Source organism: Piliocolobus tephrosceles, chromosome 7 (assembly GCF_002776525.5).
Source record: "Piliocolobus tephrosceles isolate RC106 chromosome 7, ASM277652v3, whole genome shotgun sequence".
Taxonomy (NCBI): Eukaryota; Metazoa; Chordata; class Mammalia; order Primates; family Cercopithecidae; genus Piliocolobus; species Piliocolobus tephrosceles.
In genome coordinates, this window is record NC_045440.1 from 15,845,264 (window position 1) to 15,873,259 (window position 27,996).

General features: G+C 42.8%; 1 protein-coding gene across 3 annotated transcripts in view; it reads right to left on the reverse strand.

Moving 5' to 3' along the window:
- MTUS1 (microtubule associated scaffold protein 1) overlaps positions 1 to 27,996 on the reverse strand; it is a 157,675-nt gene that overhangs the window by 8,901 nt on the left and 120,778 nt on the right. For all 3 annotated transcript variants that reach the window (XM_023216621.1, XM_023216622.1, XM_023216623.1), the window contains 5 exons: positions 23,295 to 23,361; positions 4,559 to 4,761; positions 3,270 to 3,375; positions 2,152 to 2,225; positions 1,909 to 2,004 (listed from right to left, as the gene is read on the reverse strand). In XM_023216621.1, coding sequence (XP_023072389.1) covers positions 1,909 to 2,004; positions 2,152 to 2,225; positions 3,270 to 3,375; positions 4,559 to 4,761; positions 23,295 to 23,361 — 546 coding nt within the window. The remainder of the gene's footprint in view (positions 1 to 1,908; positions 2,005 to 2,151; positions 2,226 to 3,269; positions 3,376 to 4,558; positions 4,762 to 23,294; positions 23,362 to 27,996) is intronic.

Here is a 27,996-nt window from a genome sequence, read left to right on the forward strand (position 1 = left end):
TGAGCCCTGTCCCCAGAGGCGCAGTCTACAGAGACAGGCAGGTTTCCTTGAGCTGCTGTGAGCTCCACCCAGTTCCAGCTTCCCAGCGGCTTTAGTTACCTACTTAAGCCTCAGCGATGGCGGGCGCCCCTCCCCCAGCCTCGCTGCTGCCTTGCGGTTAGATTGCCGCAGACTGCTGTGTTAGCAAGGGGAGAGGCTCCGTGGGCGTGGGACCCTCCCGGCCAGGTGTGGGATACAATCTCCGGTGTGCCGGTGTTACAGCGCAGTATTGGGGTGGGAGTTACCCGATTTTCCAGGTGTTGTGTGTCTCAGTTCCCCTGGCTAGGAAAAGGGACTCCCTTCCCCCTCGCGCTTCCCAGGTGAGGCGATGCCTCGCCCTGCTTCAGCTCTCGCTGGTCGGGCTGCAGCAGCTGACCAGCACCGATTGTCCGGCACTCCCGAGTGAGATGACCCCAGTACCTCAGTTGAAAATGCAGAAATCGCCGGTCTTCTGTGTCGCTCGCGCTGGGAGTGGGAGACTGAAGCTGCTCCTATTCGGCCATCTTGCTCCGCCCCCCGGAGGCTCTTTCAAACCTGTTTCCTGAGCCATCAGTAGGTTTACACCCTGCATATCCCTGCATATATATAAGCCTAGATTTCGTCTGAAATCACTGACTCTTCCTAAGAATCTTCTAGAATAAATAGCTTTGAAGTTTCTTTGAATATAAGCTCATCTAATATTATCAAATAGCTAGAGGGTCTCCCAATGAGATTTTTAGCAGAAGGTCTCACTGAGAGATCCACATATGCACTTTCAGAGCTGGCCAGAGATTTAAGTGGAGAAAAGCTTGCTTCAGCAGTCCCAGAGCATAAACATGGAAGGAAAATGGTGGTACTAAAGGCAGAAGCAGCCAGGAAAAAAAATTTTTTTCAAAAAGACAAAAAAAGGTTGGAGGAAGGCAGGGGAGAAAGGACAAATGTGCCAACAGAAATATTTGTACTTTTCAGAAGTGACATTTATCCATAGGATGAAATATTATTCATCCATAAAAAGAAATGAAATACTGAGATAGGCTAAACCACGGATGAACCTTGGAAACTTTATACTAAGTAAAAGATGCCAGTCTTAAAGGACCACATGTTGTACAATCAACCTTTTGTATTAATTCCTTAGAATAAGTAAATCCGTAGAGATAGAAAGTAGACTGGGGATAGCCTGGTGCTGGGGAATTTGAGGGAAATGGGGAGTGACTGCTAATAGGTCCAGGGTTCCTTTTGGGGGTGATAAAAATGTTCTAGAAGTACTGGTGACCAATGGACAACTTTATGAATATGCTAAAAGCCACTGAATTTTACATTTTAAAAGAGTGAACTTTTCCTGGCCAATGTGGTGAAACCCCGTTTCTACTAAAAAATACAAAAATTAGCTGGGCATGGTGACGTGTGCATGTAATCCCAGTTACTCGGGAGGCTGAGGCAGGAGAATCGCTTGAACTAGGGAGGCGGAGGTTGCAGTGAGCCGAGATGGTGCCACTGCACTCCAGCCTGGGTGACAGAGACTCCATCTCAAAAAAAAAAAAAAGTGAACTTTGTAGTTTGTAAATTATATCTCAATACAGTGATTTTTTTAGAAAAATAAAGTGTTGACATAAAACCCTAATCCTAATTGGCAGTTTCCTTCCTTTGCTGCAGGTATTAGCTTAGACCACCAGAAACATCCTGCACTTCATCTGTATGTCACATTTTAGGATGGAAAAACAAGGCACCAGTAAGCAAAGAAGCTCTTTTACACACCTTAGAAAGCACATTGCCAGACAGGAAAAGGATTCCAAACCTGTGTTATTTCTCCGGCTGCTGAGTACTTAAATGACTCTAAAAGGCAATTAAGAAGAAAAATTCCATCCTGATAAAGGAGCACACACAACTTACTAAATTTGCTTTCTCTCTTGCTGTTCTTTTTTGTTCTTCTGATTTCAGTTTTTCATTTAAAGCATCATTTTCACTCTTCAGATCATTGATTTGCTTCTAAAACACAAAACAATGAAATGTGGAACATAAGTTAACAAGAAGACCCCAGAAACTCAGCATACGTACACAGAAACATTAAAACCAAACAAAATCAAAAATGATCATTTTTTTGTGGGGGATGCTGGGATATTGGCATTCACCCACCTCTAGCGATTCCTGCTTCTCAGAAAGTAAATCCTCAAGTGATTTCTTTTCTATTTCATGGCCTTTCTTAATTTCTGGGAAAATAAGAGGATATTTTTGAGACAGTAACATTCTATAAGATCAATGTACTCTACAACAGTGAAAGCACATAGATGCAGGGGTTGACAAGGAAGCCATATGATGTTACTTTACATCTATGGTATGCTTTTATGTAAACTGGCCATCTGTTCTCAAAATAGCCTTGAGAGGTGGGTAGACATTCCCATTTTATGACTGAGAGCACTGAGGCCCACTGAGGCCCACCAAGGCCCACAGAGGCCATGCGACCTTAGGAAAACAATGAGTGCCATTTCAGGGCAGGCTCTCATAAATGCCACTCCAGACTCCTGGTCTGGAAACCCTGTGCTCTCTTGAATTTCCTCTTCATGACCTAAACGTAAGTCTATAATTACACTCATTTCTAGCAGGAAGGAAGAAAAACAATGTTTCCTAAAAGCGTGCCCGGAGCCAGTCACTTTTACACATTATCATCTCTGCCTGACTTTGGGCAACTCTTATTTCTCTGGTGACAAAGTCCTTGCTGAAGGCCACACAGCCGGTTCCCAGCTGCTCTGTAAGGTGCAACTGGTTTAGTAGAAAGACTGTGAGTGACACTGCCAATTCTGTTCTGAAAGCAGTGGCTTACACCCTTCCACTGATGAAAGATGAAAAATAGAAAAGACTCTTTTTCTATTCAGTAAGTGACATTGACATCTCACAGCTCCGCTACTGTGCGGGAGCACTTGGGGTGGATCCTTTACTGTGGATTACGAGATAGAAACTTTTACTTCCAACTTCCCAGGAACCTAAGCCGGCAACCACCATTCCCAAAATGGCCTTTACAATCTTCCGAAGCCCATTCCATTTAACACAAGGCTGGCATTTGTAACTATTATTTGCATCGTGGGAAAAGCCATCTGTTAACGATGAACAATGCAAAAAGGAACCAAGAACACCCCACCCTGAACACCACAGGGCATTTGCTGAAACAGAAAGTTAAGAATCATTTTCATCTTAAAACATATCACGTGGTTCCTTCAGATTTTATTCTGTTTAAAGAGGAAAAAAAGCATCCTTGCCTGAAAGGGAGGCTTCATAGGCCTTCTTGAGCAATTCAACTTTCTCCGAGTGGCTAGCTTCAATTTCCAACTTAGAGGTTTCATGAGCAGCATTTAAGTTGTCAAACTATAAGAAACAAACAAAACTGTGGTTTAATAGTAAAAGCAAATGTCCTAAGTGGAATAAGCAAAGCGACCACATTAAGGGACTTCACAGCTTCACAGGTAAGCTTGGGCTCTAGTTTAAAGGCTCCCCCAACACATACAGAGGCCGGGGCAGTGGTTCACACTTGTAACCTCAGCACTCAGGAGGCAGAGGTGGAGGATCACTTGAGCCCAGCAGTTCAAGTCCAGCCTGAGCAATGTCACAAGACTCTGTCTCTAGACACACACAAAGAATGCATAAAGAGCAACCCAACTGGGGTTCACCACTCAACTCTCCTCTGTCTCTTTCCCTACCCTCAGGAATGCAGACATAGAGGCTCTCCAGAGTGATGGATGGAAATGGCTGCATCAGCCACAAGGAATGACCAGGAATGAGGATATGTTTTATAGTGACAGGGCCACGTGCTCTGCGCCTGTCATTTGACCACTCAGGCCCTAGCACGTACCTGGCCTGGAGTAGGCACTCTGCAGATAATTACTAAATGAAAAACTGAGTTAAAAAGGGAGCTATGAAATTAGAAAGGTTTGATATTCTATTCAGTGAAAATAAATAGGGTATTTAAACAAATGCCACTAAAAAAAAATGCAAAACAATAGTTTGGCAGCACAACACCAGGATGTTTATAAGGGATTATTTCTGGGTAGAAAGAAAGGGTTGTTTTTCAATTTTATCTTTTCCTCCTCCTTTTCTTCCCTTCTTTCACTTAACATACATACATTGCTTTGGTCACAGGAAAACTACTCAATTAAAAAGACATTGTTTCCGAGGCGGGTGGATCATCTGAGGTTGGGAGTACGAGACCAGCCTGGCCAACATGGTGAAACCCTGTCTCTACTAAAAATACAAAAATTAGCTGGGCATGGTGGTGGGTGCCTACAGTCCCAGCTACTCAGGAGGCTGAGGCAGGAGAATCACTTGAATCCAGGAGGTGCGGAGGGTGCAGTGAGCCAAGATCAAGCCACTGTACTCCAGTCTCTAGCTTAGGCAACAGAGTGAGACTCTGTCCTAAATAAACAACAGCAACATACTTTTTATACCTATTAAACTAAAAAACAAAGAGAAGTTCATCAAGGATGTGAACAGCAAGCAGGATTCAAGTAAGCAGCAGAGGCCTCAGACAAGCTCTGGCTGCAAAAGCACAGACCTGCTCTTGCAGTTGCATTTTGTACTTCTCTGCTTCTTCAATGTAAGTGTCCCGAAGCTTTTCATACTCCCTGGTGTAAAATTCCTTAAGCCGATTCTCTCGTTCTGTTTTTTCAGCCTGGTGCTGCTGGACAAATGCTTCATACGCTGTTTGTAACTCATTCCTGGCTTTTTCTAATTTCTCACAGGTGGATGAAGCAGTGACTGCAAACAGATAAGAAAGAAGAGGGAAGAGGTCATTTTATTTGTGAAATGTCCTATATTCATTGCAGTCACACACAGCTGTGATGACACCTGAAGCATAAACCCACGATGTCTCGGGTCTCTGGTGACCATATGTTCAAACGTAACAGTATGGAACTGCATTGTAAAAAGGAACACGAGGGCAGGGCATGGTGGCTCACACCTGTAATCCCAGCACTTTGGGAGGCCAAGCTGGGGGAATCACCTGAGGTCAGGAGTTCAAGACCAGCCTGGTCAACATGGCGAAACCCTGTCCCTCTTAAAAATACAAAAATTTGCCAGCATGGTAGCAGGTTCCTGTAATCCCAGCTATTTGGGAGAGTGATGCAGAACTGCTTGAACCTGGGAGGCAGAGGTTGTAGTGAGCCAAGATCATGCCACTGCACTACAGCCTGGGTGACAAGACTGAGACTCCATCTGGAAACCGCCCCCCCCACCCAACACACACACACACACACTCAAAAAAGTGACTCCCAAGCAGTAAAAGAAGTACTTCAGAAGAGCCAGGTTTCCAAGGGAAGATCCCCTCTCATGTGGTGACCAGTCAATGCAGTGGTCAAGAAAAGAGCCTCGGCCAGGCCGAGACACTTCTTAGGACAAGCGCCTCTTCCTCTCCCAGCCAGCCAGTGTGGCAGAAGCTCATACAAGAGCAAGACAGACCAGGGATAACAAACTAGTGGACCTTAAGCTTGTGCTTAATTTGAGCTGATTATAATTTGTTATTTCAAAACTAATTAAAATGAAATATTAGTCTCTATTAAACACAAATCACCAGAGCACAAATATCTTAGGAAATAAAAACACATCTTAAAAGTACCCACATAGGCCAGGCATGGTGGTTTATGCCTATAATTCAAGTATTTTAGGAAGCTGATGCAGGAGAATCATTTGCGCCCAGGATTTCATGACCAGCCCGGACAACACAGGGAAACCCCATCTCTTAAAATTTAAAAAAAAAAAAGTATCCAGGCATGATGGTGTGAGCCTGTAGTCCCTGCTACCGAGGAGGCTGAGGTGGGAGGATCACTTGAGCTCAGGAGGTTCAGGCTGCAGTGAGCCATGACTGCACAACTGTCGGGCAACACAGTGAGACCCTATCTCAAAAAAAAAAAAAAATTATAAAATGAAAGGTTAAAAAAACTTTTATATATTATATACATATATATACATATATATAGAGAGAGAGAGAGAGAGAGAGAGATGGAGTCTTGCTCTAACACCGAGGCTGGAGTGCAATGGCACGATCTTGGCTCACTGCAACCTCCGACTCCCGGGTTCAAGTGATTCTCCTGCCTCAACCTCCTGAGTACCTGGGATTACAGGCGCATGCTGCCACGCCCAGCTAATTTTTGTATTTTTAGTAGACATGTGGTTTCACCATGTTGGTCAGGCTCGTCTCAAACTCCTGACCTCGTGATCCGCCTGCCTTGGCCTCCCAGTTAATATATTTTAAAAGGGCAAAGTAATCTGATAAACATAATAGAAAATTAGAGCATCTTATCTCTTCCCTACAACTACCAAAAATAGAATGACTAACAATATAATACATGGCAGAACACACCAAAAGATATATGTACACACACTACAATAAATCCTAGCAAATCGTGAATTCCTTAGTAAGTCTGACTTTGGACATTCCCAGCCTTCCATCATCGAGATGTAAATACAGGCAGACAGGGTACTACTGTAATTGTCAGTGGTACACATGCTGTCCACACCCCCAGAGTGCCCGTGGATTAATACAACAGGGTTGCTGGCAAATCTGTTAAATTAACCCTTACCTCTCTTTTGGAAAGGAATAACGTATCAGGAGTTGTTGAAGGAAGATTATTTTAGGGCAGAGAAAAGGACGATTTAGATCAGTAATTATTTGACCTAAGGAATGTGAAAATGGCAGGTTCTTAGGAAAATTTCCTACAATGGTGTCGACTTGTTATCTCAGGAACCTGCCATGTGGTGGTAGAAATACCCAAGTCACTTGGCCCAAATCAGTATTCTTTCAGAGGAAAAGGAGGCTACATTGAAATAATGGCAGGAATAGTGTCTGCTAAAGAGAACCCTTAAAAATTAAATAAATCCACAAATGTTTATTGAAGGGCAAAGAATGAACATTAAAAAAAAAATCCCCAAAACAAAAACTATTTCTCGGTGCCTGGCACAGAATGGGGCTCCTTATCTTGTTTAACCCTCACAGAAGACCTTGGGCAACATATAAATAAGGAAACTCCCACAGAGAGGCTAAATCATCTGCCCAGGCACAGAGCTGGCAAGTGTGAGAGGACGGGTTTTGGTGAGCAGTCTGAATTCTGATTCTGTCTGCACCCAAAGCCTGTGTCCCTTCTTTCCCACCAAGCTGTCTCTTGTGCCAGGGCTGGAGTGGCGCATGCGGGGCCTTTACTGGAAGAGACACAGACAGAGAAGTGGCGGGACCAGGCCAGACCTTAGGGCCCAGGGAGTGGCACTCAGGACAGTTTACATCCAGTCAGGGTGGACCAAAGATTTGGTCAGATTTTTAAAACAATTAAAATAAAAACAAAAAATAAAAACTGTGATGAGGGCTGGGCACAGTGGCTCACGGCTGTAATCCCAGCACTTTGGGAGGTCAAGGCGGGTAGATCATGAGGTCAAAAAATCGAGAAGGAGGCCAACACGGTGAAACCTCGTCTCTACTAAAAGTACAAAACTTAGCTGGGCATGGTGACGCATGCTTGTAATCCCAGCTACTTGGGAGGGTGAGGCAAGAGAATCGCTTGAACCTGGGAGGCAGAGGTTCCAGTGAGCCAAGATCACGCCACTGCACTCCACCCTGGCGACAGGGAGAAACGTCATCTCAAAAACAAAACAAACAAAAAACTGTGATGAAGTTGACATCAAATTAACAATTATTTTTAAGTGTATAATTCAGTGGCATTAAATACCCTTACATTGTTGTGTAAGCTTTGCCATGATCCATTCTCCAGAACGTTACCCCCCAACCTGAAACTCCATACCAATTAAACAGTAACAACCCATCCCCTCCCCTTCCCCAAGGCCCTGGCAGCGACCATTTTACTTTCTTTCTCTATGAATGTGACCACTCAGTACCTCATATACCTGGACTCATATAGTACTTGTCCTGTTGTGACTGTTTATTTAGCATATGTCCTCAAGGCTCATCCAAGCTGTGGGATGTGTCACAATTTTCTTCCTTTTGAAGGCTCAATAGTATTCCATTGTTGGCCAGGTGCAGTGGCTCATGCCTGTAATCCCAGCACTTTGGGAGGCCAAGGCAAGCAGATCGCTTGAGTTCAGGAGTTCGAGACCAGCCTGGCCAACATGGTGAAACCCCATCTCTACTAAAAATACAAAAATTAGCCCGGCATGATTGTGCACGTCTATAGTCCCAGCTACTTGGGAGGCTGAGGCAGGAGAATTGCTCGAACCCAAGAAGTGGAGGTTGCAGTGAGCCAAGATGACACCACTGCACTCCGGCCTGGGCGACAGAGCAAGACTCTGTGTCAAATAATAATAATAATGATAATATTCCATTGTACGTACTGATGACATCTGTGCATCCACTGACCATCCACGGACACTTGGGTTGCCTGCACCTTTGGCTATTGTGAGTAATACTGCTATGAACACCAGGGGATAAATACATGCCTGAGTCCCTGCTTTCAATTCTTTGGTGTACATACCTAGAAAGAACTGCTGACTCATATGGCTATTCTATTATTAATTATTTGAAGGACTATAGTACTCTTTTCCATAGTGGTTGAACCATTCTACATTCCCATCAGCAGTACCACACACAAGGGTTCCAATTTCTCCACATCTTCACCAGAACCTATTTTAGTTTTTCAAATATATATAACAGCCATCCTAATGAGTACATCACTGTGGTTATGATTTGGTCAGTAGATTTTCAAATTGAGCCATGTGATAGAAGTACAATTCTGGCATCAAGGGTGAAAATCCTATCCCAGTATGACCAATGGTGGGAGACGGAATGGTGAGCCTTGGTGACTAAGAAACTCACAAAGCAGAAAAGATAGAACCCATAAACACAGACGGAGGCCAGATTACAGGAGCCATCGCATGGTACTCAAGCCTTTAGGACTGAACATTAAAAGTTTTTTTTTTTTTTCCTTTAAAAGAATTTAGTAAAAGATAGTGACAGTCTTGATTGCTGGAAGTATTTTTTTTTTTTTCCTTTAAAAGAATGTAGGAAAAGATGGTGATGGTCCTTACTGTTGGAAGTTTTTTTCTTTTTTTCATTTAAAAGAATTCAGTAAAAGATAGTGATGGTCTTGACTGCTGGAGAACATTCTCTTCACATTCACTTTTCCTTCTATTACACTAGTAACCACAGAAGAAAAAATGACTCAAGACGTCCAATGTTAGTCAAACGAGTAAACACAGCATTACCTTCTGCCAAGTAACTTTCCAACTCTGAAGGCTCCTCGTGTGAATCTCATACTAGAACTTTCTATGAAAACCTACAACTTCGCAAGCCACTGGTGAAGGCATCAAATAGCTTTCTAGTCAGAGAAATTCTAGTTTCATGCAGCCTTTTCACTTGCTTCTCTTAAAATTTCAGGTATTTCCAAAGTTAGAAAATGAAAAGTAAGAACATGATCTGAACCCATCTGGAAGCTCATATCCAGGACAGAAACATCGAAGTGAACTCAGGGACTCAGCAATAAACACGAGACTGCCTTCAAGCCCTGGGCTAGAAGAGCTTTGAAGCAGACGTTAACAGCTGGCTACCGTGGCTGATTTTAACGCATCTGTTTATAATAAAAATACTGTTGGTCTGAATACATAATTATGGCACATCAGCCTTTAAAACCAAATAGGATACACAAGTCCTTTCCCATTAGCCATGGGACAGGGCTGTTCCTTTGTTTACCAAAAAAAGAAAAAAAAAAGGGGCAGCTCTGACGTTCTGTTGGCCACCATAAGTGAGGTGAAGGGAGGACACATGGGAAGAAACGGGAAGGAGAAAGGGAGAAAATGGGTCACATGGGGGAACGGGAGGTTCACTGCTGTTATTGCAACAGTCCAAAGTGGCAGGCCCAGCCCCAGACGGTGACATCAGCCTGCAGCTGTGCAGAGACCTTTGCTCTGTTTACTGGCCCGGTGTGCTGCTGGGGAACAGCTGGGCTGCAGTCATCACTCACACTAATGGCTTTCGTTTGAAAAACCTGGCCTGGGCCCCGAAGGAAACATGTATTTGGCATAAAGAACTCATGAAGAACTTTTGAAAGGATGCACGTGTAAACACTGTATTAAAGGTTCTCAGAGCATTCCTCGACAGCTGTGATATAATGTGTGTGTGTGGCGGTGGGGGGCGTGCATAACCCTGATTTGAGGCCGTGGACTTTCCTGTGCACTGACTACAGCTTAGGGGAGATTTATGGTGCCACCTCTGTGTGCTCTCGCCCCTATTCTGCAGTCTGGTCTCTTCTTGCTTATTCTCCAGAATTCCACTCACTTTCAATCAATCAGACGTCTGCCCAACAAAGCCAAAACCAAACATTAAATGGTTCTGAATTTGCATCCAGCAAGCATGGAACTTTTCCCCAGTGATACATGCGACTGTTTGAAAGTAGGTATTACACAAACACAAAGGTAAAGTCGCCCTTTTGTCCCTTTTTTTTTTTTGAGACGGAGTCTTGCACTGTTGCCTGGGCTAGAGTGCAGTGGCGCGATCTCGACTCACTGCAACCTACTCCTCCTGGGTTCACGCGATTCTCCTGCCTCAGCCTCCCCAGTAGCTGGGACTACAGGTACCCGCCACCACACCTGGCTAATTTTTTGATTTTTTAGTAGAGACAGGGTTTCACTATGTTGGGTAGACTGGTCTCGAACTCCTGACCTTGTGATCCGCCCACCTCAGCCTCCCAAAGTGCTGGAATTACAGGTGTGAGATACTGCGCCCAGCCTCTGTTGTTTTAATCATTCCATTAATTGATTTTTTTTTTAAAGCAAGTATATGATTAAGAACACCAACAAACCACTGCTTGTGGGAGAACTGTTGGGCAACTTTTGTATACACGTTTGTAAACCATGAAAGCTATCTCCAGCAATCTAGCTTAAAAGAGGAAATACAGTTCTCAGGATTTAAGGAAAAAGAAAAGAAAAAGAGAAAGGAAGAAAGGAGAAGGGGGGAAGGAAGGAAGGGAGGAAAGGGGAAGAAGGAAAGGAAGGCAGAATCATGTACAAAATCATCTCTAAAGTATAAGCCCATATTGAGATTAGAAGTCAGTATTTTCACTCTGTATTGAACCACCTGAGAAGAATTCTAGGCCAGTGGCCCTCCCTGACAGTTTAAATCATGGACAGCTAAGCAAGAAAAAAAAAAATCGTAACAAGTGAAATGCTAAGTTTTGCTTTTCAAATAATTATCAGGATGATATGTGGAAAATGCCCAGTGCCACAGTCAAACAATCTCTGGAAAACAGAGCTGGAGTCCTCCCAGGTCCTTCAGCACTGAGCCCTGCACAGCAGGAGTGGAGCCATTACTTAATTAGTCCTCATGAATTTTTCTCAGAGGGGAAGGTCAGAGTTCTATTATTTCCATCTCCCAGAGACTCATTTCCCTTTGTTAATTGATAAATGCACTGTTCACAGAGAAAAGCATTACACAGCCATGGCCCGACATTGTTAATATTCTTTAGAAATGATACAGCGCTTTCCTAGTTTTTATATCTGAGTAGCACACTTCACTATGAGACGACCAAAAATATTTTAATGCTCAAGAACATAAATAAATGTCCTAGTAGAATAGATCCAAAATTACTTGGGTTCAAATCTCAGTCACACCACTTAGCTGCTACATCACTACAGCAAATTACTTAAACTTTGTAAGCCTACATTTTTTTTTTTTCTTTTGAGATGGAGTCTTCCTCTATCACCCAGGCTGGAGCGTAGTGGCATAATCTCAGCTCACTGCAACCTCCGCCTCCTGGGTTTAAGCGATTCTCTTGCCTCAGCCCCTTGAATAGCTGGGATTACAGGCATGCACCACCATACCTGGCTAATTTTTATATTTTTAGTAGAGACAGGGTTTCACTATGTTGGCCAGGCTGCTCTAGAATTGCTGACCTCAAATGATCCGCCTGCTTCGGCCTCCCAAAGTGCTGGGATTACAGCATGAGCCACCGTACCTGGCCTAAGCCTACATTTCTTCATTTTTAAAATGGAGATAATATTAGTCCCTTCTCTACAGGATGAAATAGCACAGGAGAAGCACTCACCCCAGTGCCTGACCAGAGTAACTCTGCAGATAAATTGTGTAACTGTTATGGCTCGCAAGAGTCCACTGATTCCAATGTGTTTGAAGATTCCTGGTAGACAGGCTTGGGGTTCCGTAACAGAAATGTAACAGTTAACAAGCAGCACTGCTGGCCTAGTATTCAAATTTGATGCATAAGCACGCACATACATAGGTATTACGGTGGAGCATACACTCACTTCAAGCCTTCACCTTCCACTATTATTGTTCTCGACATTATATGCAATAGAATTTTCCTAATTTGGAGGAGGTTTTATGTAAATCAGACCTAAAACATAAAAAGAAAACTGCCAGGCAAATTTTCATAGTGCCACATAAGAGATTATGATAGAAAGAAGAGACGAACAGCAGAAAGAGATGATTCCATTCCCAAATTGCATACATGCACCTTTCCCGGATGCTCTGCCCAGGCTGCTGTGGGAGGCAACTCTCCCCCACTCCACCTCGAAAACCCCACCTCTGCACCAGCTAGGATGGAGAAGAGCAGCCTGCCTCCAGCTCTGCTGCAGCCGGCCCCTCACTCTCTCTTGGCCGCCTGGGAAACTGGCCTCCACTTCTCAGTTCTGGGCTCCTTGACTTCTTTCTTCAACAGCACATACCCAATACACTTCTCAGGCTAAACTGTCACTTCTCCTGTGCGCCACCCCCAGAACCAGGAGGGGACACTACCTTCTACTGCAGAGTGTGATAATGTCATAACATTCTACGAGGGGAAATCCGATCACCACACACGTCCATGGCAAGTGACTATGCTGGTGACTCCCTTAAGCCAGGGTCTAATCTGGTTTGAAACTGGAGGTAGTAATATCACTGAACAGGTAACCAAGAAGTTGTTTTTAAACATCAAATTGATGCTCTGTGGACAGGCAGTGGCCGAAAGAAGAAGAAAAAGGTGGGACCTAGACTATCCCACAAAGAGACAAGTCCGGTTTCCTGGGTCTCCGTGTACTAATATGGAAGGTAGGAACTAATACTACCTGTTCGGCCAACCCTATAGATTGGTGAGAGTGAAGTGAAACAGAGTTACTATTACGCTTGTAGAAAAAGTCTTCCCAGCCTGTGGAATACTCCGCTACTCACGGAGTGCCAGGGTTTGCCTCCCTAAAGATACTTTGTTAAATGACCATGAAATGTTGCAGACAAGTGGTAGACAAGGTTCTTTTTCTGAATTTCAAAATTATCTCCAAATGGCTTTCTGATTGCTCTTGGGCATTAAATCAACGAATCAATAAGAGCTCATTTCAAAGTCTTCCATAAATCATAAATTATTAGGAACTTACTTTTTACAGAAGGTCTGCACTATTAAATCAATCCTCCCACAAATGCCACTTCACCTTTAAAACTCAGTTCACACTTTACAAGGTGCTCTCATATTTGTTTCATGTAATGTAACAATGCTCTGAATGAATAAAATAGGCATTACCATACATCCCATTTTACTAAAGAAGAATGGAAATGGCACAGCTGGATCTACAACTCCAGCCTCTTTTTTGTTGTTGTTGTTGTTGTGTTTTGAGTAGATACGGGGTTTCACCATGTTGGCAAGGCTGCTCTCAAACTCCTGGCCTCAAGCAATCTGCTCACCTTGGCTTCCCAAAGTGCTGGGATTACAGGCTTGAGCCACCGTGCCCAGCCCTAGAACTCCAGCCTCTTTGAGAGCCTAAGCACAGAACACCAAACGGGATCTTTTTCCCAGCCTGAGATGGAGTAGAGAGAAGTTAATTCACACGTACCATGGACGCCTCGGGGTACTAGGGCTTCTCTTGTGGGAGCACTGCAGAAAAGACTCCAAGATAGGCAGGTAAAAAAAAATGACCTTTCTCTCGCTCTATTGGTTAGTGCTGACAAAGTGTGACTCTCACGTGGGAAGAGAATTCCACTCAGCCAGCCTGTCTTCCATCTCCATCATGGCGCCTAGGTACCAGCTGGGCCTCCCCTAAGCTTCTAGCCTCTCCCTGCCAATGTTCTGCCTCCCACCCTTGAAGAGAAGCCTGCAAAGGCCTTGCTGTTTTTCAGCTCATTCACTGGCCAACATGCTGCAGAACAGATGCTCTTTTTTTTTTTTTTTAAATCACAACAGCAAACACTCCATGTACAAACGAAAACATTTAGGAATAAAAGTGGGCTGGAGGCGAGAGCACAGCTGAATAACGGACAATCTGTTCTAAGATTCAGGCCTGAGAGAAGTGAGGCAGACTCTAAAGGAATCCTATTTCCATCAGGAGTTTAAATGGGGAAAAAAAAAAAAAAAAAGGTCGATTTCGAGTCAGGTACTGTTCTGCCTCTCCTCCTCCCTGACGGATCACTTTTTAGGGTGCAAGGGCCAAAAAGGCTGCTATAAGCCCTTGGCATGTGTAACATTTGAAAGCTTATTTGTAAGAATGTACTCAATTCAGTTGGAGTTACTTCATATTATCCTTACTATGCTTATTTGATATATATATATCAAATATATATAAAAATATATATATCTAATATACATATATATACTTTTTTTTTTTTTTTTTTACATAAAAGAAACAATATTCTAGACAGCTAGAGCAGTGTCAAAGGGTAGTCCTGGGGCACCTACATGAGAACCACCTGGATGATCATTAAAAGTGCAGACTCCTCCTCAATTTCCATTAAGGGAGAGGTTCTGCTTTATTTTTCTTTGTAGGTAGCCAAGGCTGTACTCAGATATTGCTAACAGGGAAGAAACACTGGTCTCCTGTTAACCTGAGGACACTAGGGCCAGAGGTCAGGAAAAGGGATCACTTTCCCCATCAACACATCTTTCTAGACGTGCTGCCTCTCCTTCTATAACTGTGAAGCACCTATTACTACTCCTTAAAGCCCAAAGCAGGGTTAGTAGGATGATGGATATAGGAGATGTTGGCATAAAAAAAAAAAAAAAAAAAAAAAAAAGTGCAGATTCCTGGACTTCATCCCCAGCCAATGGAGTCAGAAGCAACGGACATGAGAACTGAGGATCTGCATTTCAACCAGGTCCGTTTTCGTACACAATAAAGTTTGGGAACCACTATTCTGCACGATAAGGTATTAAATTAGGAAAATCACAAGTTGAGAGACTGGAGTGAGGACAAGTAACAGGACAAGGAGGAACACTCGGTGGGTTTCAAACACAGGTACCATCGGTAAAACTGCGTATCCGCAGGTGAGAAAACATGGCCTTTTACTTATGAAGACAGCCAACCAAAGTCCAAATCGAGGGCAGATGTGGATGGGAAGAGAATGAGCTAAGTTTGAGGTGGCTACCAACTCAGTCTTCGAATAAGTCAGGGAGATAAACGGCCCTGTTTTGGTGTACAGTTGGTTTTCAGTATATTAATAGATTTTTCATTAAAGCCTACTTCAAGAAAAATCACTTCTGGAATTTTACAACTCAAAAGTGACTTACCTGTAAAGAGTTTGAAAATTATTTTAAATACATAGCCTTGTTAAACCAAAACTGTAGACAAAAACGGAATAGTGAATGAATCAACACATTCCATATGGTGTGAGGCAGTCCGAAGTTCACAGACACGGGGTAAGTGCTGATTAGACAATGTGTATACTGCTTTTGGCAATATACTGTTTTTTCAAGTTACTTTCCTCAGTAAGATATATTTAAACAATATTTCTTACACTTTTGATTGGAAGAAAATGATTCCAAAAGTAGCTATCAATGCAAACTACTGTTTATTTCATATAATTTTCCAATCTTTCAAATCATCAGACTTTCCCTGTGGTGACTACCAGACTTTCCCTGTGGTGACCACTTTCCCTGTGGTGACTACCAGGGATTGGTGGTCTAGCCATCTTGGGTTCTGAGGCAAGCTCTGTGCTTTCTAGCTTCTCCTGGGAAGTTACTTAACCTCTGGGCCTCAATTTATTTTTTTTTTTAAATACATTGCAGATGAACAGACAGAGCTGAACATTGTTTGTTAGGGATGAGTAGGCACCAAATACACAATGCTGTTATACCTAGCTCGTAATTTTCCCGCATAGAAAATCAACTGATCTTTTTACACTATTATGGGAAGGCCAGGCATTTTTAGAGAATTAAGGATTAAAATCTTGTTGCACAAAATAGAAATAATCAGGACTAATGTATAAAAAGGTGAGAGTTACCTGTTAATTCCAATGGCTCAAAAATAATTTTGAAATACGAAATAACTCTTTCTTCATTAATTTAGATCAAACTTGTCCAACTCACAGCCTGCATGTGGCCAAAGACAGCTTTGAATGCGGCTCAACACAAATTTGTAAACGTTCTTAAAACATGATGAGATTTGTGATTTTTTTTCTTTTAGTCATCAGCTATTGCTAGTGTTAGTGTATTTTATGTGTGGCACTAGACAATTCTTCTTCTTCTTCCAATGTGCCCCAGGGAAGCAAAAAGACTGGACACCCCTGATTTAGATGCAAAGTCTGATTCCAAGGAGTAACATTAATAAAAAGCAAAAAAGAACCCAAAAGACCATAATCATGGTCATCTATTGCATCAGTTTTTATTCAACATGACTCTAGAAAGAAGCTTATCCTAGAGGCAAAATGTCTGCTGCAGACACAGACCGTTTTAAATTTAACTGTAATCTATTTCAAAGGCTGACACTTTCAAAATGCTCTGATTAACTGGGATGGTCGGACATAATCTACAATGCATCCAAGAGAATTATAGCTCTCCTTTATGACCATGCATTCCTACAGGACAATAATTTTTTCTTTGCAAGATGTGGACTGTATTTTTTAATTATTCTGACTGCTTTATTTAAACTTTTACTTGACGTTGAGGGGTACAGGTGCAGGTTTGTGATACAGGTGAACTTGAGTCACAGGAGTTTGTTGCACAGATTATTTCGTCACCCAGGTACTAAGCCCCGTACCCGACAGTTATTTTTTCTGCTCCTCTCCCTCCTCCCGCCCTCCACCCTCAAGGAGGCCCCAGTGTCTGTTGTTCCCTTCTTTGTGTCCATATGTGTTTGTCATAGAAATGTTATTTAAACAGTTTATAGAAAAACATTTGTGCATTAAAAAAACACTGAGTATTAGCATATTTTACGAAGAAAACTACCTTTCCCTAGCTACCATCGTTGGTAATAAAATCATTCATTTGTTGAAGTCTAAGCACCTGGGAAGCGCCAAGCACAAGGTGGGAGAGCTATAAAAGTAAGGAGCTACTGGCCCTGCCCTTGAAGAGTTCCTAATTCCAGATGGCAAGAAGAGGCCTATAAACATCACTGTAAGAAACAAAATCTTAAATGTGTACAAGGCGCCTTGAAAGGCACATGAGAAGGCACAATTAACTAGCTTGAAAGATGTGGGCGAAATTCAACTGAAGATATTTTAGCTAAGACTTAAAAACTGAGTAAATGAGAAGGAGCTTGAGGGGTCCACGACGGGAGGGGAGTGGAAAGAGGAGAGTGCACTCCAGGCAGAGAGGATACCGTGTAAAAGATGTGGACAAGAGGTGCTAATGAACCCACGGCTGGGGCCTGGGAGGGGAAAGGAGGCGTGAATAAAGGGGAAAGAGTGCCTAGACATGAATTTGGACTGGAAGATTTCAATCAGTCAAATCACAATGGTGTGCTTAGTATGTCTGGATTTTTTCCCCCAAGGCCAAACTGGAGTCTTTCGTGTTTGTTAAAAATGTCCAGTAGAGGCTGGCCGCGGTGGCTCAAGCCTGTAATCCCAACACTTTGGGAGGCCAAGGCAGGTGGACCACCTGAGGTCAGGAGAGTTCGAGACCAGTCTGGCCAACATGGTGAAACCTCGTCTCTACTAAAAACACAAAAATTCGCTGGGAGTGGTGGTGCACACCTGTAATCCCAGCTACTCGGGAGGCTGAGCAGGACAATCACTTGAATCCAGGAGGTGGACGTTGCAGTGACCCAGGATGAAGCCATTGCATTCCATCCTGGGTGACAGGGTAAAAACTCCTTCCAAAAAAAATAAAACCTCAAAACACAAAATGTCCAGTAGAGACACATGTCAGCTTTACTCTAAGTATAATTAATCCTGGCCGCAAGTGGAGAGCAGATCACAGGCCAGGAGGCAAGGTGGCCTGTGAGGTAGCTGTTGCAGTACCTCCCAGGTGAGAAATTGTGGAACTTAAAGCGGCAGCAGCCAGAATGCCGAGCAGGGATGGATCCAGTGGCATTCAGGACACAGACTGACATGCACGTGGAGGATGGGGGAACAGGAGTATGATTTCAGTTGTTAGCTTGGGTGGTAAGTGAATCGTATCACCATCAGCAAAGCTGAGGAACCGAGGTGAATGAGGAGACGCTGCATGGCGCTCAGGAAGGAAGGGGCTGGGTCATCAGGGAGGTCTGATTATACTGGACTGGCTCACCTGGGGGCAGCACCTCAATGAGACGCATCTGCAGCTTGGGAAGGAGAGGACCAGAAAAATAAATCTGGGTCATTCTTGTATAGGTAGTGGTGGAAACCATGGGAATGGATGAGAAAACAGCTGGCAAAGAAACCCTTGCTATATACTATGACACTATTTAATGAGTAAGTGAACTTACGGGACAGCCACTTGATAGACTTTCCCCCAGCCCATTAAAGGTGATCACAATGGAGACCGTGAGGCAATGTGGAAAAGTGCTTGACCTGTCCAGTTAAAAAGATCACAGCAGACATTTGATCAGGTGCAATGGCTCACATCTGTAACCCCAGCACTTTGGGAGGCTGAGGCGGGTCGATCACTTGAATTAAGCATTTGAGACCAGCCTGGCCAATTATGGTGAAACCCTGTCTCTGCTAAAAATACAAAAATTAGCCCAGCATGGTGATGTGCACCTGTAATCCCAGCTATTCGGGAGGCTGAGGCAGGAGAACTGCTTGAATCCAGGAGATGGAAGATGCAGTGAGCCGAGACAGTGTCACTGCACTCCAGCCTGGGCAATAGAGCAAGACTCTGTCTTTAAAAAAAAAAAAAAAAGGATCAGAGTAGGCATTTAACATACACAAATCTCAAAAGTATTATGAAAGAAGCCAGAGACAAAAAACAACATACTATATCTTTCCATTTAAATGAGAATCTAGTTCAGACAAAACCTTTGATGATAAAGGTTAAATCAGTGTTTGCTTCTCGGGGGAGGGGCGTTCCACTGTGAAATGGCATGAGGCAATTTTCTGGATTGACAGAAACAGTCTATGCTCGATAAGGATGTAGGTTTTAGGAGTATATGTCTGTCAAAACTGATGGAATAATTAGCATTCCATTGTATGAAAATTATACCTTAATTTAGAAAATCATAGTATGAAGTTGTATATATTCATATAAACTAAGAAAAGGGAATATGCAAATAAAGTTACGTCAGGGCAGTGGAGCTACGGGCTGTTTTCTTTTCACTTAAAAATTTTAATTTTCACACATGTTCTAAAAAAAAAAAAATTTAAAACATCAAATGCCTAAAAATATTTATCAATTACCCAGGAAAACAGAAAGCAGATTCTATTATTTTTCCATAGGAAACAGAAAAGAATCTCTACAATTATGGACTTTATACCTGGAGGTAACAAGAAAACACAAGAGACAGTAAAGATATCAACGTAGAGTATCAAAGAATCACTGGACCAAGGGGACACTTTGAAGAGTTTCTGCAGAAGCAAAGTACCAGTGCTTCATGAGAGGAGGGTGGCTCAGACAGTGGAAACATGTAGGCTGCTTTGGGTGCTGGCATGGTGAGAGCGAGAGGACAATGGGAAAGTCAGCGGATGCCGGGGACAGCGGGAGGCTGCTAGATTCGGAAAGTGGAAAGCACAGACTCTACCTGGGTTTAGTGCTCCTGAGTTTATCAGTTGTCCTCTTTCTTTGCAGTTCTTAATAGTTTGGGTACCTCGTCTCAACTTTCATAGAGAAGGTGAAGAAACATTACCCAATGGGAGAGTGACATTAACTCCCATCGCCTCACCCCATTATTTTGGAGGGGAAAAGTGGGTGTTTTGATGACAGCGATAGTGGCAGCTCTCTTTTCTTGAGTTGCTGTGATGGGCCAGGTACTACGCCACGGCTTTATATGCATTACTATTTTATTCAAGCCCCACAATAACCCAGCAAAATATATACTGATTTCATATCACCAGTGAAAAAACCATATTCAAAGAAGTGAGGTAACATCCAACTAGGAGCGGATGGACAAAAACTTAGGCTTTGACTCCACACACCAAACTCTACTGGATCAGGACAATACTCTGATGAGGTCTCATTTCCACTTGAGTCTGAAGAGCCTGTCGTTTGGGATTTCTGGTAATATTGAGTCTAATGACTATTCCTTCCTGTGGCATAGATGATGCCCTCACAAAATGGCCCCCGTGGTTAATGACTACACAGCTGTCAAGCTGCATACACCCTAATACCTATTATTTACTAGCAGTTAACACTTGGTGCTAGATGCCTCACAATGCATTACCTCATGTAATTCTCACAACCACCCTTGGGGCAGACGATCGGCACCGCCATTTTCACAGAGGATGAAATTGGGACGGAAGAGATACAAAGCGACTTGTCCTAAGTCCCTCAGTTACCACAGATGTGGCCCCGGACAGTGTGACAGCATGACCCTAACCACTTGACTGCCTTCAAATTCAAAACTGGGTTCCCAACTTTGCTATGGAAACCCGTCTCAACTCATGCTGAAACTAACAATCCCACTGGTAGCCTTGAGAGTGTTCTTCCTGGACCGCTTCATCACAAGTGTTTACAGCTTTCACTTCCCTCCACTTACAGAACCAAAACCCTTCTCCAAGCAGAGAAGGGCTACCATCAGATGTATACCTGCTGCAACAGCAGCAAGGACGCATTCCCTAAGAGGCCAGCACTGGGTGACTGAGGATCTAGACAGGCCACCCACTGTACCAACACTCTGGAGGCAGCAGAAGCAGCGCACCAGGGCAGCCTCCTTATCACGGACACAAAGGTGACAGTGGGCACAGGCCGTTACAGCTATTTCCTGTCAGGCTACCTGACTCACTGGAGGTGCTGAAGCCCTGGGCCCCAATTGCAGTTGATTAATTGTTCTGTCTCCTAAAATGTAAAAACACCATCCTTCATTCAAGCAGTGAATGGGCACAGTGTTCCATTCTCACTGCTGCCTTGTCTTGGGAGAGAGGCTGAAACGCGAACCTCTAGGTAGGCTCACCTCCACTTCCACTGGGTTATAATGAACTCTGACACACACACACACAAAGACCTCTTTCCTGATCTTCTAACTCTCTGTTAATTACATTATTTAAGGTATGGACAAAAGCAAATTGGGTTGGTCATTTAGGTGATCATAAGGGTGACTGTCAAGTAACATGGCAGAAAGCCTGCCAAGTCTGAGAGCTGGGCTGTCTCTCAGCTGGGGTTTCCTTGAACTGTTTCACCAGAACTCTCAAGTCTTTGGGATTCTGAAGTTTCCATCTGTCTTAAAATTACTTTTCCATAAAGAGGCCCTCATTTGCACAGCCTAAAGTACAGTCAGGACTGATGTCTTGGCTAGGTATTAAGAATCTGGATGGTTAGTCAGGGATGTGGCCTCACCTCCCACTAGAAGGGGAAAAGGGAAGAGGAATGCAGAAAAGTCTTTTACAGAGTCTTGCTCTGTTGGCCAGGCTGGAGTGCAGTGGCACAATGACAGCTCACTACAGCCTCAAAGTCCTGGGCTCAAGCAGTCTTCCCACCTCAGACTCCCGAGTGAGTAGCTGGGACAACAGGCACACACCACCATGCTTGGCTGATTTTTAAATTATTTTTTGTAGAGTCAGGGTCTTGCTATATTGCTCAAGCTAGTCTCAAACTACTGGCCTCCAGTGATCCTCCCACCTCAGCCTCCCAAAGCGCTGGGATTACAGGTGTCAGCTACCACACCCAGCCCAGAGAAAGTCCTGATCCCACACTCACTGCCCTTTGATTTTTGCTGTGGTGAAGGTGGGAGAATTAAGTGTTCAAATCCAGCAAATCAGGTTAGCAGTGTGGTCTTGTCCAAAAGAAAAATAGGCAGCTTCTCCTAGAGTTGGGTGAACACAATTTGCTTCTCTGGTTGTTACCTTTCATTATTCATACAACATACCTGGGCATATTTTGGTGGAGACTGTAACACACAGAAAACCGCAAAGGGCAAGGAAATCAGTCCTAGAATGATCAGCTCGAGATCTGGCTGAAGCTGAAGCAGGAAGCTGATTCTCTAGGCTGAGGAGCCCAGGGCAGAAAGAGGAACCGCAAAGTGGTCAGTTCACTCCAAGACAGGAGTTGACATAGAAAAGGCAGTGTCGGCTGGGAGCGGTGGCTCACACCTGTAATCCCAGTACTTTGGGAGGCCGAGGTCAAGAGATCGAGACCATCCTGGCCAACATGGTGAAACCCCATCTCTACTAAAAATACAAAAATGAGCTGGGCATGGTGGTGGGCGCCTGTAGTCCCAGCTACTCGGGAGGCTGAGGCAAAAGAATCGCTTGAACCCAGGAGGCAGAGGTTGCAGTGAGCCGAGATTGCACCACTGCACTCCAGTCTGGTGACAGAGTGAGACTCCGTCTCAGAAAAAAAAAAAAAAAGAAAAAAGAAAAAAGAGAAAAGCAAAGCAAAGGCAGCGTCGTGTCTGTTCCATGAACCCTAAGGACTTCCAGGAAAGACTGGAACAGAAATAAGAGTGCAACCTGTAAACTGCAGGGCTGGGTGGTGGGTGCTGGGACATGGGGCTTCCTGTGGAGCAGAGAGGGGGTTCACCATCAGCCCCCTCCAAATAGTAAGATTAACATAGTATGTACCTTTTTCAGCCAGGTTGCCCTAATGGACAGTATCCTTTCAACTTCATACTTACTACTCACAAACTAACCCTTGGAAGCACAATGGATTTCCTGTTTATTAAGAGGGGAAACTTCCACTACTGTCATATGAAAAGTGGTTCAGAAAAAAAAATTTGACAATATTATTTAACAGGAATTCACACAATTACAAAAATAATTCTGTCCCTCTCTTCAGCAAGAGAAATGTTTTGCTCATCAGAAGTTCTGCTAGGCTTAGTCAGATCAGTGCCAGGAATTCTGTGAACTGAAGGTCAAGCTGCCAAGATTCAAAAGAAATGTCGATAGTTAAGTGTTCGCCCAGATACCAGACAGGGAGTGCCAACAGCTCCCAGCATGCAACTCCAGCCACAGTGCAGACAGGACAACCACATTTTCCAGTGTTCCCCTTGTCCCATCAAATTTAACAACAACAACAACAACAACGAAAAGCTCTTACCTAGCTCTCCCCGGAGATTAACAAGTTCTTGAGATAGGGTTTTGTGTTGTTTCAGCGCTTCCTCCCGCTGCGGAAAACACACATCAAGTTACTCATGTTTTCAAGAGGGTCCCTTTCAGTAAGGTTATCACATTTGTTATCACTAGGAAAATGAGACCCACTATGGGGAAGCCAAGATATGAATCATTTAGACTAACAATTTGTGTTGTGAAAAGAAACACAGTCGTCCCTTAGTTGTTAAGGAAATTCGTAATTCAAAAATCTGTATTTTTGCAGGTCCCAGTGAAACTTTGGTTTGAGGCAGTGAATGGCCCATTTAGAAATATTTACTTTGAGCCAGTGCTTCACTGCTGATCCATAGAACCTTTCGGCTAATGCATACTGTACTTAAGACGTAATGCGTTCTCCTCCTCCAAGGGCAATAAACATCTAATCAGTTTAAGATAAATATTTAATGTTCTAAACACAGGCACATATATGCACTTTGCCCTATAGTTGCAAATAAAAAAGTTTCGTTACAATGCCAATCCTTCTAAAAGAAAGATAAAAAGTTTGTTAGAAAGCTGCAGCAGAAAGATAATCCTTTAAAGACAAAATTAAAGTAATTTTTTTCAGCTACATCCCATTTTCTAAGGATTACGACAGTTTGGATCAGTGATAATTCTAAATCGATGTTAGAGAAACAAACCAAAGAAAACCAGATGGCTGTTTTTAGTATTAGAGAAGCAATTATCAACCTTGAGCTAAAGAATCATTTTCAAGTTACCAGCAACTCACGGCAATCACACATACACACATACTTACACAAACACAGTAATTACATACAGTTCCTTAAAAGGTAGATTCCCTAGCACCAGGGAGTAACTAAAAAAAAAAAATGAAGAATTTCAAAGCTCACTGAAAAATGCCCTCACGAGGATCACCCAAGACGGAGCTCCCACCGCATCCTGATCACAGCGTTGCAGAGATCATGAGACCCGGCCTTTGCAGGCAAGAGTTGCTTGTCATTCCAAGCATTTTCCCCGAATTCCAGACAGCCTCTGCAGTAGTCCTGACATTCTTCCAGAAAAGCACTATAAACAAATACTAATTACCCTTGGTGCTGCACATGGAGAATAGAGGCACATTTTGCTGCTCGGGCAGCCCATTTTCCAGCTTCTGTCTCCAAGTCCCCCCACCCCTCGCACTGTCCAAGAAGCATACAGGTGGCCGCGCCACCCACCAGTCGGGTCTATCTACATTCAAAGCTCTGGCAGGAGGCGTGCCATTGGCCCTCGGGCGTCTTACTTCATGTCCTGCAGGTTACCGTGCGCCTCGGATTCCTCACTCACAGAAGCTGATACTGCAGCTTCTGCCTTTGGCACAGGCAGCCTGCGATTACTTAAAGCCACAGCCTTTCATTTATGAAAAATGAGAGGGAGGCATTAGACTGATCGATTGCCATTTAGTTAAATATCAGCTGCAACGGGGGAAAGAAAAAGTGACCCCCTCTGCATGGATAATGGAGTTATTTTTAGACTTGTGAGCCTTTTTCCTCCCCTCTCTAATTGGGGTCATTAGATGATCACACTTACTAATAGAAAAGGGAAACTTGTTTTTCAAAATGCGTATACTAAATGAGGTTATGAACTAGGTGAAGAGCAAGGAAAGGGGCGTGCTGTCGTTTGGAATTTTAAATGGCATTATGAAAAGAGCGGTGTTTCAAAATAAGTCCGAAGTGCTGACTGCAGAGTTGGAGACCCCATATATTTTTAACTTTGACTTCGTTCTCACCTCTCAGTAACAGCTCAGGACATCAAGTCTAAACGCCAGCACTGAAACGTGGTCAGCAGGGACTGGGATTTAAGAGACTTTTCACTGAGTACCTTCTGGCCTCGATGGTATTCTAAATATTTGGTTTTTTAAAATATGGTATTAAGTTGTTCTGAAATCACCAATGAGTCTGAGTTTTTTAAATTAACAAGTAATTGGTTTTCTAATGCAGAAATTTAAGTGAGGAAAATCAGCCTGCATAATAATGGAAGAAAAACATAAAAATATGTACCATATATACTTTTCCTCATGTCAGAAATTTAAGACTTAATTTTGTTTAGTAATTTACTTCAAGTAAATACCAGGAAGCTTTGCCACTCAAGTAACAGGAAAAACAAGACAGCTTTACTAAATCCCCACAAGAAATCCTGAAACTCATTTGGTGAACTTGCTTAAAATTCACTTTTCAATACTAGCCAAGTTGCTAATAGAAGGAAGAGATGGCAAGAAAATTAAATCATTTTTCAAATTTACGGAAACTATGGGAAGATGAAAAAAATTAAAAATTACAGTTAGTATAATTTCGAAGACTAATTTTCTGAAAATATTATGTTCTGTTGCAAAAATACACCCGGTGATTTTTTACTTATTAAAGGGAGTTTTGGGAAAGTGAGTTTCACCAAGCATGTCGACATTTCTCCAAACTTCAACTCCACTGCACTCCACGGTCCTGTCCTTAATGCCTCAGAAACTACTGACATCTTCCAACCTCTGTCAGGCACAGTAACAGCAACAGGAAAACCTTGAGGTCATCTTTCACTCTCTGTCTAAACGGGTGGTGCAAAAGTCAGTCAGTTCTTCTCTTGTCATGTGTCTTGAATCCATTGCACTTTTTCTTTTAGTGCTATCTCCACACTAGTCCTGATCCTAGCCCATTCCTGGACTATCGGAAGCATCCCTTCACCTTTCAGGGGGCTGGTAGATTACTAGTCCATATTCTTTGTATATATAAACTCCCTTGCTCACAACAAGCCTCGTTGAGTGCATTCGAAACAAATAAAAAAACTACTTCACCATAGTTCCGTGGACTTGAAGCATCCAGCCTCCCCTTTAGCCTCCCAGCCTCTCTCCTATGCAAGTCACATGGACCATGCATATCTCACCTCCACATGCTTGTCAACACCACCCTCTCTGGAATGCAGGACTTTCTTTACTAACTCATTATATAAACCTTCTAGGAATGCTAAATATCATAGACAATATCCCCCTCCCCCAAATCAATAGAAAGACCATTTACCCTTCTAAATCCGTTGGTAACTTATTACTTCAAACTAATTAATCTAGCATTTTTCATAGCAGATGCTGTGAAAATATAAAACAAATTTAAGACATGGTCCCTGCCTTCAAGAAGCACGGGGCCTACCTAGAACTAGAACATCCAGACTCAGTTCTTTTGGTCACTGATCAAAGCAGATGACCTCATCGGAAGGGAAGCAGGAATGAAGAAAACCAAGGGCTGTATATACAATCTGTAGGTGAAATGCTGATCCCCGTGTCCATACTATAACAGACACATACTACGTGTTAGTTTCTGCCTTACTCCCCCTGATAGCTTGGCCTTTACATGTACTTATCCTTTACTTGTAGATGATAAAATGCATTATATGTCCCTTAGATATTGATTTACTGTTTCTTTTTACTCAGCTGCTCCTAGATCAGTGTTTCTGTCTTAGAGAATTAACTGTTAACCGTCCAGGTAACAGGTTGATTCAATTCTCTTTGTATCGTAACATGTAGAATTTCACACAATGTGAAAAAAAGAGAAAGGTGGAAATCTGGATATAAAGATGCCTTTATGCTCATGCATTAAATATATGAAATGTTCCAAGAAAAAAAAAATGGATTCACCATAATTGAATTAGGAGTCCCTGGGACACAGGCACTTAGTCTCTGGCTATGGTCCCATTGGTGTGCCTGCATTTTTGCTAGCCACTGAGTAGCATCAACAGCCCACAGGATCTTGCAGAGAAAAGCCACATCAGACGGTTCAGAGGAGTGCTGCATCTGACCTCCTCCCCATCACCCACACTGCGAATTTGCTCAATGCATCTACGTTTTTTTGTTCCGAGACAACTTTACTGCTAGTGTCATTCAAAATTCAACTTTGTTTAGGTGCTACTTTAGGTAAAATTCCACTTGAAAAAAAAAAAAAAAAAAAAAAAAAGGTTTGGATGCATTTTGAAGAATGAGAGGTTTGGGGAGGGTGACCAGTTCAAGTTTAAATAGAAACTCACCCAACAGACCCTTTTATGAAGAAGCTTAATTACTACCATCACTACTGTTGTTCACTTCGGCTGTCTGTGCAGAATACTGTCTAAGCAAGGATAAACGAAGAATTAGAAAAAAATTAAAGTAACGTTAGTGTGTCTTTTGAGGAACAGAGAGTGTGACATTAGTTCTCCGATTCATGAGACATCAGAATGTCTGATATGTAATGAAATATGTCTGCTACTACAGTGGGAAACTTAAGAGTTATTAGGTAGACTTGCAACAAAAGCGTGATAGTTGCAAGATTCTCTTAACCATTTTTACCCATAATCTAAGGCTCTAATGCCATTTAGAAAAGATTAGCAATAACAAAATATATATATATACACACACACACAATACCTATATATTATACATATATAAAAATACATAGACATACAATGTATAGGTATATCATGCATGCAAAATGCATACACATTATATATGTATACAAGGTGTATCTATATGTATTTTATATATATGTGTGTGTGTCTGTGTATAAACACAGTATATATACTTCTGTAATGGGAATGGGAACTAAAAGGTTAACAGAGTTTTTAAAATTGTTTAACTTTGCCCAAGACTTTTGTTCTCCAACTATTTATATATATATATATATATATATATATATATATATATATAT